This window comes from Arvicola amphibius, chromosome 3 (assembly GCF_903992535.2).
Source record: "Arvicola amphibius chromosome 3, mArvAmp1.2, whole genome shotgun sequence".
NCBI classification, from domain to species: Eukaryota; Metazoa; Chordata; class Mammalia; order Rodentia; family Cricetidae; genus Arvicola; species Arvicola amphibius.
This window is the reverse complement of record NC_052049.1, coordinates 5,272,667-5,287,924: the sequence shown is the minus strand read 5'-3', so window position 1 is coordinate 5,287,924 and position 15,258 is coordinate 5,272,667. Positions and strand designations below refer to the sequence as shown.

Sequence of the window (15,258 nt, the reverse complement as noted above, 5' to 3'; positions counted from 1 at the left end):
TTCTTTTAAATACTGCCTGGCCCATATTAGTTTCAGCCTCTTTTTGTCTAATTCTCACATCTCTTGCTTTAACCCATATCTAATAATCTGTGTAACACCATGAATGGTGTCTTACCAGGAAGTTTCTAGCATACGTCCATCTTGGGCTGGAGCTTCATCGCCTCTGGTTGTAGAGGCGGGGCAATTGTCTGAGCCATCTATTTCACTTCCTTCTTCCTGTTCTGTCTACTCCACCCACCTATTTTCTAACCTATTAGGCCAAGCCGTTTTCTTTATTAATTAACCAATGAAATCAACAGATTAATAGAAGACCCGCCTCCATCATTTCCCCTTTTTCTGTTTAAACAAAAAGGAAAGGCTTTAACTTTAACATAGTAAAATTACATATAACATATATACATATAAAACAGTTATCATTCAAAAATTACAGTTACAATATTTATATCTACTTTATCTTTTATCATAACTAAGGAAAACTATAACTATCTATCCTTTCTTCAACTCCATCAAAGACTCCAGAAAGATATAATATTACCTAATTAAACAAGAAATAAGTAACTTTTAAACTCTAGAAGTGACAGAAACATCTCGCTGCCTGGGCAGTCACCCAAAGTTCTTTTGTACTGTTGGGGCATCCATCTTCGGCCTACAGGCCCATAGTTTCCAGGAGACATTTCCATGATGCAGGAAATTTCAAAGGCAGTTCAGTCAGTATCTGCTGTGTCCTGCAAAATGTCTTGGAGACTCTTTCATGAATCAGGAACCCCGAAAGGTCATCTCACCTATAGGTAAGTTCAGCAGTCCTCTCTCTTAGGGTTCTCTGTGTCCAGTCTATGCATCAGTCCAGTCAAGAGCAGTTTCTTGCCCAAATGGCTATCAAACTCTATAAGGAGCCTCTTCGATGCCCATTTTCCTCTTGAAGTAGCTAGTGCTGCCAGGAGCAGATATGTCTCATTGTCATGAAAAGCCTTAAGTTATTAAAACATTTAAGTGGAATATTCTGTAGTCTTTGAAAGATATTATGAATGCCTATCTAACTAAAATATATCTCTATATATCTAGAAAATCTAACATGACTATAAGCTTTACTATTATCGATGATTATCCATTAACAACCTATATTTCTTAATTATACATTACATTTTTAAAATGAACTACACAATCACAATCAAGATCAGAAATACATATACATATAACAAAATTGACCTTAAAATCCATACCAATGCAAATTATTCATATCTATATCATCTCCCCCTTTAAATGTAAAAGAACATTTATAAACAATATTTGGGAATATGGGCGCAGTTATTTCTCTCCAAACTGCTTCCTGCTGAATGGGGACGCTGTTAATCAGATCTTTTCATGGTGTAACCTGTGTGCCAGGTTCATCTCAATCATCAGTTGGGTGAAGTAATTTTCTGAAGGTGTTCACAGCAACCTTTCAGGAGGGCGTGGTCTATCATACCACATTGGGACAGAAGCAATCCACAGTGTCTCATCCTCTGTGAAAACAAAAGAAGAATCTCTTTTCCAAAGTATCATATCCTTAGATCCAAATTCTGAAGTCAAGGTATTTTCAAAATGTCTATGTTGGATTAGTTCAGCAGCATTTATAAACAAATATCTTTTAGCAGCTGTTGCTTCTTCCTCAGCATTCAAACAATTCAAAGAGAGCATAATAACATACAGTATCAAAATTCTCCGTATATTTTCCATCTTTATGTGGCTTTATTTTTACCTCTATTTCATTTATTTTTACTTTTACTTTTTGAGACACATTCTCTGTATATCTCTGTCCTGGAATAACTCTGTAGACCAGGTTGTCCTTGAACTCTCAGAACTGTCTCTGCTTCCCAAGTGCTGGGATTAAAGGTGTATGCTACCACACCTTGAACTCACAGAGATCTGTCCGTCTCTGCCTCCCAGGCATTTGGATTAAAGGTGTGTGCTACCACACCTTGAAGTCACAGAGGTCAATCCACCTCTGCCTCCCACGTGTTGGGATTAAAGGTGTGTACCACCACAACAAACTACTTCCTTTTTTTTCTTTTTCTTTTTCTTTTTTTTACTTTTAAGAACTTTAACTTTAGTCTACATATATTTTCAACACATTGTAAACCATTTTGACGTTTTCTTCAACTTTGAATCTTTCTTTTACTGTATATCTCTTTTTTTGGACCACATGAGTCTTTAATTTACGAAACAATATCAGTAGGACTAAAGCTGTGACTTTGACAGCTAGATCCAGCCCATTCCTTAGCTTTCCAGCCTCACGGCAGAGGTACGGGCTGTAGCCATGTTTATCACCACAGCTCTGTGGCGGTTCAAGGTCCCTGCCAGCAAGCAAGCTGCAACAGTGTTAAACAACAATCAAAAGCTCCATAGTCAGGACCGCCTGCTTGAAAGAGTCAGAGTTTGCCCTGGTAGGATGACCCAGAAAGCCGGCATTTTAAAACAGCACAGCTTTTTTTCCTACTACGGCTGAAAACCGAAAAACACATGTTCTGACCCGAGAAATTGCTGCTACCAAGAAGCCATGCTTTACTCTATTCTTTCCCAAGGTTTCTCAAGCTTTCTGTGGATTCAGTTATCCACGTGGGTGCCATTCTGTAGTGGGGAGCCCGCAGCTCCTCACTACATACTTCTTTCTTGTATCTTTTAATTTTAGAAATTTGCATTTTTCTGTCCAGATTTTGAGAAACTGAGATACATTCGAGGCAAATGATCCGACTTTCAAAAAACTCTCACATAGGACAAATTTCAGTATTAAAGAAAGAAAGGAAATTGAGCACAATAGATCAAACTTATGTAGAGGGGAATTCTAACCACGGATAATGTGTGACTTGTCCTTACACACACCAGTTTAAGCCAGGAACTGTATCCTACCACTCTGGAGAGGAGAAGGAAACGTAAGCATGAACTCAACACACCTGGTGCCAAATATACATCTGGGTTTGTGAAAAAGAACACACACACATGCAACAAAATAAAACAAACAAACAAAAACAACGGTAATATTGTTAAAATTCTAATTGAACTCTCATAAAAACTGAATTTATTACATAGATTAACAGTTGAAAGTTTCAAGGGACTTAAGGACAGGTGGCAAACCCTGAGACGGATTATGGACTTCTTTGGAAGTAAATGTCAGAGGGTTGAACTTTAACCTTGTTCAGTGATTGTCCTTGTGTCCCCGAGAAACCTCCTGCACTGAAGAGATTCCAGTGTTCCCAGGAAAACTGTGTTACAAGCTAAGGAGTCAGATGCATGTATGAACCAATCTGAGTCAGTACAGAGGAACATGAATTATTTATATGCAGGACTGCATATTTAAGACAAAGCCTAAATCATACTCAAACTTCTTTACCAAGAATCTCTTATTTATATTGTTAGTTTTAAAAGTATTTTGTAATTCTTGTTCTTTTTTTTTTTTTTTTTTTATTTTTTTATTTTTTTTTGGTTTTTCGAGACAGGGTTTCCCTGTAGTTTTTCTAGAGCCTGTCCCTGGAACTAGCTCTTGTAGACCAGGCTGGCCTCGAACTCGCAGAGATCCGCCTGCCTCTGCCTCCCGAGTGCTGGGACTACAGGCGTGCGCCACCACCGCACCCGGCTGTAATTCTTGTTCTTATTTCTGTTTTTTTGTTTGTTTTGTTTTTTGTTTCTCTTCTTTATTATTTACAGAGAATGTCTCTAAATTTTCCAGACCAGGTATGGATCATGCTGTGTTGTCATAACCCTCTGACATTTGGAATCACATTAGGCTCACTAAGACTGGTCTCAAAATTAATTTTTAAAAGATACTTTTTGTTCCCAAGTTAGTGTATTGTGTATTCTTACTTCCTTGTCTGGACCGCTAGCCCACAAATAATGACAGAGAGACTTATTATTAATTATCAAAGCTCAGCTTTAGCCTAGGCTTCCTCCCAACTAGCTCTCATAACTTATTAATCTATATTCTGTCTCATGGCTTTTTTTTTTAAACCTTTCCACCATTTTGTATCCCTGGCTTGGTCAGCATCTTGCTGACTTCTCTGGGCAGCTAGATTCATTTTCTTCCTCTCCCTTCCCAGAAATACCACCTGCCTTCTCCTGCCGAGTTATGTGCCATTCAGCTCTTTATTAAACCAACCAGAAAGTGCCCTGAATAAGACAGATCTTCACAGTGTACAAAATGATTACCCTACACAGTATTGCCTGATCGTTTTAAAGCACAACTGATTCAACATGATTTTTTAAAAAAATATTTATTTATTTATTTATTTATTTATTTATTTATTATGTATACAATAGTCTGTCTGTGTGGATGCCTGCAGGCCAGAAGAGGGCACCAGACATTACAGATGGTTGTGAGCCACCATGTGGTTGCTGGGAATTGAACTCAGGACCTTTAGAAGAGCAGGCAATGCTCTTAACCACTGAGCCATCTCTCCAGCCCCTCAACATGATTTTTAACGCTGCAGTAATATCTCTGACATTTCTGTCAAAGTCTCGACTCCCATTCACACATGTTGGGCTGTGGATCTGAAAGTGAACTATCAAACTGCTTCCCCGTGGCTGTTTGAAACCAAATCAGTAGCCACCTTGTTAAGAAACCACATTTTGATACATTAAGTCTCCATACCGTGTTTTTGTTTTCAATACCTAATGTACCTAACGAAACAGGTTTCAGCGATGCTGAACTCGTGCCCCCGTGAGGTATGCCCACCGTCTGCCTCATAAAAATAACCTGTGATATGATTGCGCTTTTGCTTTACGAAAACATTTTTCCAGATACCTTGATAATGACCCCCACTCCGCACAATGTATTACTGAACTTGTTTTTTATTTTATTTCTTCCTTTCTAACGGCCAATAATCTGGACAGCATTTTTTAAATGTTTTTTGTTTTAATAACGCCAATCCTTCCCCAAAAAGGCACCTAAAAAGGCAATGAGGGCTGCTTTCTGAAATACCGACTCTGGGAGAAAACGTCTACTGGCCTCTTCCTGGTGCTCCTGAAAACTAAGCTTGCTTTAGTCAGACATTCGAGCAATTGGTTCTTCTCAGGCCTTCCAGCTGTACAGCGGACTCTGTTTCTTCCTCCCACACTCAAACACAAGTCTAGGAAGAGTAAATATCATCCCTCAAGGATTGCAGGGATTCCTTCGCGCAGACTTCTGGGAAATGTAGTTCACTCGACTGTGACGTCACCCGAAGACGTCCAGGAAAGCTTTTTCCGGCTTTTGGTCTCCACACGTGCGTCTTCCTCAAAGTTGGGCGAGAGTCCCGCCTGCTGCCCATTCCTGTTCCGTCTCTGACACGGAGGTTGGTCCTGGGTGCATCGCAGCCTGAGGCACTGTGCGGGGTGCGGGGCCGTCTTGGATGAAGCGGACCTGGCGGAAGAACCTCAGGGAGAAGCAGCCTTGGAGGTGCTGTGCTCAACTGGCTGGGACGCCTGAGGTTGCAGGTCAGGGCTGTGGAGAGGGCGACAGGAACTGTGTCCTGAGTGATGGCTTCCTTAGGACGCCACGTGCCGCCCGAGTCCGCCTTGGGCTTCTGGGACAGGAGAGCAGCCTGGAAGCGCGGAGTGCAAGGTCCAGGGTTGCAAGCTAAGGATGGTCAGCTGACTGCCTGCTCCTGAGGGGGAGCTGGGAGCTCACTGAGCGGCTTTGGTGGGGAAGCCTGCTTCACTTCTGACCCATTCTCACAGGGGTGCTGTGAGATTTCTCAGTATCTATAGAGCAAATGGTTTCTGACTCCTCCTGTACTCTGTAGCCGGTCTGCTGTAACAGTCTTGAGGTCTTGATTGTGTCCATTTTTTTCTGCCAGTAAAGAATTAAGAGGAAAAACCCGAGGCTCCAGAAGTCACGGGTAGGAAATCCCGAAACACAGACAGATCCTCCAGAATCAGCTGCTATAGATAATCTTTGACTAGGGTGAGAGAACACACATTCTGCAGACGTGTGGAGTGAAGGACCCCGTGCAAAGCAGAATGGGGACTAGGAAAACTTTTGTGTCAGGTCAGCAAGTGAGGAGAACTCCCAGACCTGTGTGTATCCCTGGGATTTTAGTAACCAGACCTGTGACAGAAAAGAAACGTCAGTCTCGTCTGAGGCACATCCCTGTCACCTCTGCATTTGTGCGGGGGAGGCAGGGCCCTCTGGTCCTCCCCTGCTTCATAGCGAATTCCAGGCCAGCCTAGGCTACCGGAGTCTGTGTCAGAAAACATTTAAACATACTTCATGTATGGGATAAATAGTTTCTATCGTTAATTTCCTGTTTATTACAGCGAGCACCTTGACACACCCGTGCAGTCAGCGCATTGCTGACTTAAGAACTATTTCTGCTTAACTTCTGCTGACCCAGTCCAGGTGTAATTTCAACTTTTGTCACTAACATGTTTCTGTTAAAGACATTAAGTTTTGGTGATTAGACAATTGTTTGCATTTACTCTGTAAAGAAGAATTCTTTGCCTTGCTTGAATATTCCTATACGCAATGAATGTTCATTCTTTTTTGCATATTAATCTCTGTTGGCTGCTCTCATGACCTGATGCGGCTTTCTTCTAGTTTTCACTGGTTTCTTCCAGTTTGTTCCTTTCATATCTAATCTGAGACTCCATTATTTCTTCATTTTTATTCTGCACTTCTTGACTGATGCGGCTGCTGTGATTTCATTCCTGGGTCTTTGTCTGTAGCTGCAGCTGGGAAGCCTTCCCCTGTCCTTACAGCAGAGGGTGTACTGTGCGCAGATGCTTCTTACAGTTTGCCAGAACAAAACCACTTCCTGCACTGTCCTCCACATGGGGCACTGCATAGCCATCCAGTAAAGCCAACTGCTAATGGTGGGTCCTGCTCTTGCATAGGTCCAGTCCAGTCCCCTTGCTGACAGTCCTGTGTCTTTCCTCCCGGGCTTCTTTCACTGTGCTCTATGTCAGCGTGACGGAAGGAGTTATTGTGTTTACAGCTCATGCATGGCCGTGCTGTGTTAGACGTGTCATCTCTGGGAACCCTGGAGTGGAGGTGCTGGGTGATGACATTCAGTTCCTGCCGATCGATCTGAATGATTGTGTCAGAGGCCATGGAGAGACCTTGCAAAAGATCTGAGCAGGGGTCAAACATATGCGAGGAATAAACCTGAGCCACACAGATTTTCATTATGTTGTCAACTCTGGTTATAGGAGAGTCTGCCATGGTGTCCTCTGTAGTCGTTTTACATGTAGTAACATATCAGTTACATGTGTTGACTTCAAAGTTGTGCCTGTTTTCCCTGCCTGTTCTCTTAAAAACTGCAGTTCATTGTTCTCTTCTTTGCAAAATCTATTTTAAACATGAGTCAGATCTATGTTAGTGTATGTCCCAGCTCTTTACTGGAGACACTCCTCTTGCTCTATGAAGACTCAGAAACAATATACAGGCTGTTAAAATTCACAACTACATTTGCACAGCTAATGTACAGAGCATGTGATATTTATTTTTAAACTAAATTCTCATTCTATCCTTCATGTTTTCCATAAAGGACATTACATTTAGTCTCCCATGCTTTTTTCATGGTTCCAATTCCATTCTCTGAGCCATAGCATTCCAAAAAATGGTAGCTTAAAGCAAAAAAAATCAGTGATGGTTCCATTCCACACTTGCTGAATAAAGAACTGGGACAGAGAATAAAGAACTGGGACAGAGATCGAGGAGTAGCTCCTCGATGATGTGTGTGCTGCGTTCTAAGCACTAGGTGGCTTAGTCCGTCCACAGGCTGCTGCGAATGCAGGGTCACTATTGTTAAAAACCTGATCAGGTATCATCAGGTCCTCTTGTGGCATCTGACTTGTACTTCCCATTAATGCCCTACAGATGTTTGGTTTTGTCTGGCTCTCTGAAAAGACATTTCTTAAAGACAACGAGAGGTGATACCAGAGTTCTCAGAACATCAACTCTGTCCATTCTGTTGTTCTAGGAACAGCCCCTATTCAAGTGGAGTGCAGGTTTTGACCTCCCAACTGTAGTAAGAATATCGTGTAGCAATTTTTAATGAATGACAGATTGTTCATCTCTGACCAGACATCATTTGCATTTCTTCTCCAAAAAGAAAATAAATCTTGCCAGTTTCATAGTCCTCTGAAATGTTTGCTATTAATAGTATTGGGAACAAACCCTCCTAGTCCTATCCTGCTTACAGGCGCAGCGTCTCACAAAAGGCTAGTCCCAGGAGAGCAGACACTTCCCTGTGTGGAACAGTGTCCCCTTCTGCTGGGCTCTATCAGGGAGTGTCTTAGAGTGAGTTCTCCGTTGGGGACCTGCTCTAGTTCTCTCAGAGAACAGCCTTTACGTCTTCCTTCTGTCCCAATGTTTGTCGTTTCCCTAGGGACCAGGTTGCCCTGCTGTAGGCAAACTCATTGTTAACAAAAAAAAAAAAAGGAGTAGAAACTCTGTTTGGTTTTTGTGTTCTCCCTTGTAGATTTTGGAACGTGCTCCATGAGGTACAAAGACACTTTCGCCGTGTGTCAGTTGCTTTTCCCTGAGGAATAAGTGTTCTGTTCCCCAAATGTCTCCAGTCTGATTTGATTTGAAGACGCACTGGCAACATCCTCATTGTTGCTTAGCAGACATTTTCAGTGTGATGATTCCTTACAGAGTAGACCTTTCCCCTGCACCAAAAGTCTTGAGCATGGCTCCTCCCTCCTCCTAGTGCTGAAAACACCGTGCACTTCAGACACAATGCTCAGTCTGACCTGAGAGCCTCTGGCCTACGGACGAGTGTTCGTAGCACTAGAAGGTGCTTTGCTAGCCTTCAAGGGAGAGACGTGACGCCCCAACAGTAGGAGTTAATGACAACATTAATATCCGTGATATCCTGCAGATGAGAATTTCATGCGGTGCTGCCCCTAAAGATGTATACAAAACTACCCAGTGGGGATGGCTCATGCCTTTAGTCCCGGCACTCGAGAGGCAGAGATAGGCGGAATTCTGAGTTCAAGGTTAGCCTAGTCTGCAGAGTGAATCCAAGAAAACGAGGGCGACACGGAAAAACCCTGTTTGGGAAACCAAAACCAAAAACAAACAAACAAAACAACAACAAAAAACCCCAAAGTATATGCATCTTGGGTTCCCATTGCTGTGACAAAACATCATGACCAAAAAGCAAGTTGTGTGTGTGTTGGGGGAGGGCAGGGAGTATTAGCTTAAACTTCAGTATTACTGTTTATCACTGAAAGAAGTCAGGACAGGATCCTGGGGGGCAGGAGCTGATGAGGGGAACTACTTACTGGCTTGCTTCCCCTGGCTTGCTCTGCCTCTTTCTTAGAGAACCCAGGACCCAGAGATGGCATCACCCACCGAGGGCTGGGCCCTCCCCCATTGACCTCTAATTGAGAAATGCCTTACAGCTGGATCTCATGGAGGACTATCCTCAACTGAGGCTCCTTCCTCTCTGATGACTCTGGCTTGTGTCAAGTTGACACACAAAACCAGCCAATACAATATGTGCCTAAAAATTGCTGAGAGAGGGGGAACTGGTCTTCCCCAAGGATGGACCCACTATCTATTCATTCAGTGTGTAGAATACAAGCATATCACACTATTCCACATTATTCTGCTTTCTTATAGGATATAGGGTCACCTGACTGTGGTGGGCATCACCCATGATGGGCTGTGCTGTCTAGTATCAGTCATTAAGACAATGCCATAGGCTTCCCTACAGGGCAGTCTTAGGGAGGCTTCCTCTCAATTATGCTTCTCTCTTCTCAAATGACCCTAGCTAGTGTCAAGCTGACAGGAAAACTATCCAGCCCAATGCATCTTGGTATTATATTATTATTTGCGGTTTTAATTAATTATCATTCATTGGTGATGGAGGAGTGTCTATGTGTTACTTTCATTATTAATAAAGAAACTGCCTTGGCCCTTTAAGAGACAGAAATTAGGAAGGCGGAGTAGACAGAACAGAATTGTGGGAGAAAGGAAGCAGAGTTGGGGAGACGCTTCAGGCAGTCGCCATAGTTAGTCGCCATGCTTCTCCTCTCTGAGATGGACGTAGGTTAAGATCTCTCCTGTTAAGCCACCCCTCGTGGTGTTATATAAGTTACTAAATATGGGTTAAAGCAAGATATGAGAATTAACCAATAAGAGGCTGAAACTAATGGGCCCGGCAGTGTTTAAAAGAATACAGTTTCTGTGTAATTATTTTGGGTAAAGCTAGCTGGGTGGCCGAATGCAGCCCCGCCGCTCCATCAACACGTTGGTTTTTATTGCAGGAAATGCTGTCCTTCTGGGATGTGGCCATTGATTTCTCTCCAGAAGAGAGGGAATGTCTGGAGCCTTCTCAGTGGAATCTGTACAGGGATGTGATGTTGGAGAATTACAGCCACCTTGAATTCCTGGGTGAGCATCTCATCTATAGTGACTTATTTCACCCTCAACATATAGCTTCCTCACTTTGTATGGTTTCTCATGGGAGCATTTCAACAGCCAGTTTCATATCCTTCGTTTTCAGAAGAATTAGAGTGGTTAATCCATAGCTCAAAGCTTTCCAGTATTCTCTCTGTGTGTTTGAACTGTCAGTGTTAAACGTGTATTCCATTCAATAGTATGTCTACTGGGACTGCTAGAAATTCAATGCCATGAGGCATGGAGCATACATGTTAATTAAAATATTTCACAACCCAGTTTTAGTTAGGGTGTTCTGTGCTGCATGGGTTGGTTAAAATAAGAGGTCACGCCAAGATGAAAGTTTAAGGCCTGTATGGCAGCAGGAAGGTCCAGCCTATCATGAATTGAATGCTGAACAGCCACCATGCAAAGGCATATTTACTTATTCTTACACAATGTTGTTTTTTGGCTAAAGTACTTCCTCACACCAAGGTTCCTAATCTAATGTATCTGTCTCTCTAAAGGAAAGCATCAAATGCCCTATGTCTTTAGTCCGTTACTCTGTCATTTGTAATATGCACTAATCTAAGAGCCTCAGGTGTGCCAGAGGCATCTTGTGACCACAGTCATGCGAAGGCTGCAGTGTCCCTTCAGAAAACAAGTGTACAAATCACAGAAAACAATCACTGTATTCCACAAAGATTCCTTACTGTTCTCCACATTGATTCTCCATGATCAAAGTACGTCTAGAAAGCAAATATTCATTCTAAAGTTTACCCTACATGCAGTGAAAAGTATTCATCCTAATGTCTACCCCAGATATAGTGACTCTACAAAATTCCTACAAATTTTAATGTTTTTCCCTTTCAATGAGACTCAGAATCTGGACATTGTACATTCCTTCATGTGCTGTAGTGATCCTGTGAGGAAACACGTATGGAACTGATTGTCTGTAGTCATTTATTTCATCATCCCTTTCCTTATAAACAGTGTACTGGAAGGGCCATGTCAGTTCCCAGTAGAAGGACACTCCAACAATCTTGTTCCCTTTCCTACAAACAGGTCTTGTCGTCTCTAAGCCACACCTGGTGACATTTCTGGAGCAAACACAAGGACCTAGGGATGGGAAGATACAAGCAGCAGCCACCGTGCACCCAGGTGTGTAGGAATGAGGGGTTCAGGGGCAAAAAAGCAGGTTTTCCCATGTGCATTGAAAGAAGGTGTTGTGGAGATAATCTCTCCGTTACATCTTTGTTATCAAAGGAAGATGTCTCAGACATTCATGATGGTTTAGTTCTCCTAAGCTTTGTGATTCCTCCATGGTGAGCTGTGTATGTTTTTCTGCAAATCTCCAAGGTTTTTTATTTTTTAAATCTACATTGTAATGAAGACTCAGGGAAATGCTGTTCTATTTAGAAGACTCATGTATTTGCTGGGCTTGCGAGCAGACTCATGCCAGAAAGATGTCTGCACCAAAATGAACATGATTGGGTTTTTAAAGTCAAACCCACAATTCCATCACACAGAGGCAGGCAACTTAGCTAGCGATTATGCCTGTGCTCTATTTTGTTGTGCCTATTATTCTACTATAAGTATAAATTATTTCTAGCTACAATATTTTATCCTTCATCCTCAGTGCCTATTGGTTTGAAATATACTGTAGTTTGTCACTGATGGTTCAATATGTATGAATAAATCTGTCCACATAAAAGTATTGTAAGTATGATGAATATTTCCTAGCTTTTCTTCATATCTCAACTTTGCTTAACAGGAACAACATCCAATGCTGATTATAACTCACTACATAGTCAACGCCAGAGAATTCATACAAGGGAGAAACCCTACAAGTGTGAAGAATGTGGTAAGGGCCTTAGTTCTCACAGAACTCTTTCCATGCACAAGAGACTTCATACTGGAGGAAAACCCTACACGTGTGAAGAATGTCACAAGGCCTTCAATACTCGCTCATCACTTTTTATACACCAGAAAGATCATACTGATGAGAAAACCTACAAGTGTGGAGACTGTGACAAATCCTTTTACTATCCTTCAATGCTGAAGCATCATCAAAAGATTCATTCTGGGAAGAAACCCTACAAGTGTGAAGATTGTCACAAGGCCTTCAATACTCGCCAATCACTTTTTATACACCAGAAAGATCATACTGATGAGAAAACCTACAAGTGTGGAGAATGTGGCAGATCATTTTACTATCTTTCAATGCTGAAACAACATCAAAGGATTCATTCTGGGGAGAAACCCTACAAGTGTGAAGAATGTGGCAAATCCTTTTGCTATCCCTCATTCCTTAAGCAACATCAAAGAACTCATTGTGGAGAAAATCCCTACAAATGTGAAGATTGTGGAAGAAGTTTTTCTTGTTCTCTACGACTTCAGGTGCATCAAATAATTCATTCTGGAGAGAAAACATACAAGTGTGAAGAATGTCACAAAGCCTTCCGTTATCTCTCATCCTTTTGGAGACACATGAGAGTTCATACTGCAGAGAAGTCATACCAGTGTGACCTGAATGGAAAAGGATTTACTAAGCCTGCCTTTCTCTTTGGGAACAAGGCAGCTCATACTGCAAAGAAAGCCTACAAGTGTGATGAGTGTGGCAAGTATTTTTGTTCATCTTCATCCCTTAGACGACATCAAACAATCCATTCTGAAGACAATCCCTACAAGTGTGCAGAGTGTGGCAAAAGGTTTTCCTACTTTGCACACCTTCAAGAACATCAGACAGTTCATACTGGAGAGAAACCATACAAGTGTGAGGAGTGTGACAAATGTTTTTCCTCATCTTCATCCCTTAGACGACATCAAACAATGCATTCTGAAGATAGTCCCTATAAGTGTGCAGAGTGTGGCAAATGGTTTTCCTGTTCCAGGAGTCTTCGGGAACATCATGCAATTCATACTGGAGAGAAATCATACAAGTGTGAAGAATGTCACAAAACCTTTCGTAAATACTCAACCTTTGGAAACACAGAGAGTTCATAGTGCAGAGAAATCCTATGAGTGTAAAAAGTGTGGGAGCTGTTTTTTCTCATCTTCAACCCTCAGACGCATCAGGCAGTTCACTCGGAAGACTATCCCTACAAGTGTGAAGAGTGTGGCAGCTGTTTTTACTCATCCTTGTTCTTCAGACGCCATCAAATAATCCATTCTGAAGACAGTCCTTATAAATGCGTAGAATGTGGGAAACGCTTTTCCTGTTCCAGGAGTCTTCGGGGACATCAAGCAATTCACACTGGAGAGAAACCTTACAAGTGTGAACAGTGTCCTGAAGCCTTTCGTAATAGCTCATCCCTTTGGAGACACAAGAAAGTTCATACTGCAGAGAAATCATAACATTGTGAAGAGTGTGGCAAATGTTTTTCTTCCTCTTCATGCCTTAGATGACATCAAACACTCCATTCTGAAGATAACCCCTCCAAGTGCACTGAGTGTGGAAATGCTTTTCTACTTTGCACACCTGCAAGAACTTCAGACAGCACACTGGAGAGAAACCTTCAAGGGTGAAGAGCTAGGTAAATGATTTTACTCATATTTCATCCTTAGGCACAGAGAGAGAGAGGAGAGGAGGGAGAGAGAGGAGAGACGTAGACGAGCTAGGGAAGGAGAGAGGAGAGAGCGAGACGATGAAGAGAGAGAGAGAGAGAGAGAGAGAGAGAGAGAGAGAATTCATTCTGAGCACAGTCTCTAAAAGTATGGGGAATGTGGCAAATACTGTTAATCTTTATAAGCTTATTGGACACATGATAGTTCATACTGGAGAGAAATCCTACAAATGTCTTAAAAGTTTACCCTTTTTCAGCCCATAAAACACATAAAATGAATCATTCTGACGAGAAATTCTGTGAGTGCTGGGAGAAACGGGCGGAAAGAGGAGTCATGAGGAGGAGCCAGCCAGCCATCAAGGAAGCAGGATGTGTAGAAAATGAGATAACAAGCCATGAGCCACGTGACAAAGCATAGATAAGGAATATGGGTTAATTTAAAAGTAAGAGTTCTGGGAAACTATCTCCTGATTCCCAGCGGGTCCAATGACCTGGACCGGGTGTGTCTGTCAGCCCAGTGACAAGACTCTGACCGTCTGTTTCAAACAAGTGGCCCAGATAGCCTGAGCCATTTTTATTTTTACAGTTTCAATAGTTTGCCTAAACATTTTTTCAATCTTATTTAGTCTCTTAAGTTTCTTACAATAATTACGGTAACTGCCAACTTTTTCCCTCACCTCATTTCCTTTCCGGCCCCAACCTTCCCATTGCTAATCATTACCTATTTGATTCATAGCTTTAATATTAGGAGCACAAGCAATCTAGCAAACAACAGAGGAAGTTTTCTAACTGGGTACACCTGCGGGTGGAACAGTGTGTTTAGCTGGCTGCGTTTGTGGTTACAGAAAGAGAATTTTGTCCCTGGCGGTTAATGTTTCGCTCTGGTCAAATCTATACTCATCGTAATCAACTCATCAGCCGAGGCTGGACCAATTCGTTCTTCATTCCGTACTCTAATATCTCCTATAGGGACTATACCAGTAGTTTTCCTACCATCTTGTAAGCTACACAATTAAAAAGCTTACTCTTTATAGCTGGCACTGCTTATCTCTTATTTTCATGTGTTTCTACAGCATTGGCACAGCTATTAAAGATGAGGGCATTGTGGGTTTCTGTGATTCTGCTCCATTCCCTGTTCCTAGACTGTTCCATTAACCCTTGATATCATCTATTTATTAACATTTCTCTAAGACTCTTGTGGTTAAAATCATTCTATCTAGAACAGTTATGCAAATCGGTAATATTGTCCTGAACTTCTGTGACTCTTTCAGGGTAGTCACAAGGTGCATTTCACATCCTGTTCTTAAGAAGCCTGAATTCATGGTCACACCCGAAACATCAAAGACTTTAGGG

At 42.0% G+C, this 15,258-nt stretch overlaps 1 protein-coding gene across 4 annotated transcripts in view; it reads left to right on the top strand.

The window, feature by feature from the left end:
• Positions 1-13,867, top strand: part of LOC119810817 (zinc finger protein 58-like) — a 34,268-nt gene extending 20,401 nt beyond the window's left edge. The window contains exons 1-4 of one of the 4 annotated variants that reach the window (XM_038324479.1): positions 5,164-5,303; positions 10,228-10,354; positions 11,405-11,500; positions 12,114-13,867. In XM_038324479.1, coding sequence (XP_038180407.1) covers positions 10,231-10,354; positions 11,405-11,500; positions 12,114-13,345 — 1,452 coding nt within the window. In that variant the 5' untranslated portion in view covers positions 5,164-5,303; positions 10,228-10,230 and the 3' untranslated portion in view covers positions 13,346-13,867. Of the gene's footprint in view, positions 1-5,163; positions 5,446-10,227; positions 10,355-11,404; positions 11,501-12,113 lie in introns of those variants that run through there. The other 3 variants (XM_038324477.1, XM_038324478.1, XM_038324480.1) reach the window with 3 other exon arrangements.
• Positions 13,868-15,258: the final 1,391 nt, after the last annotated feature.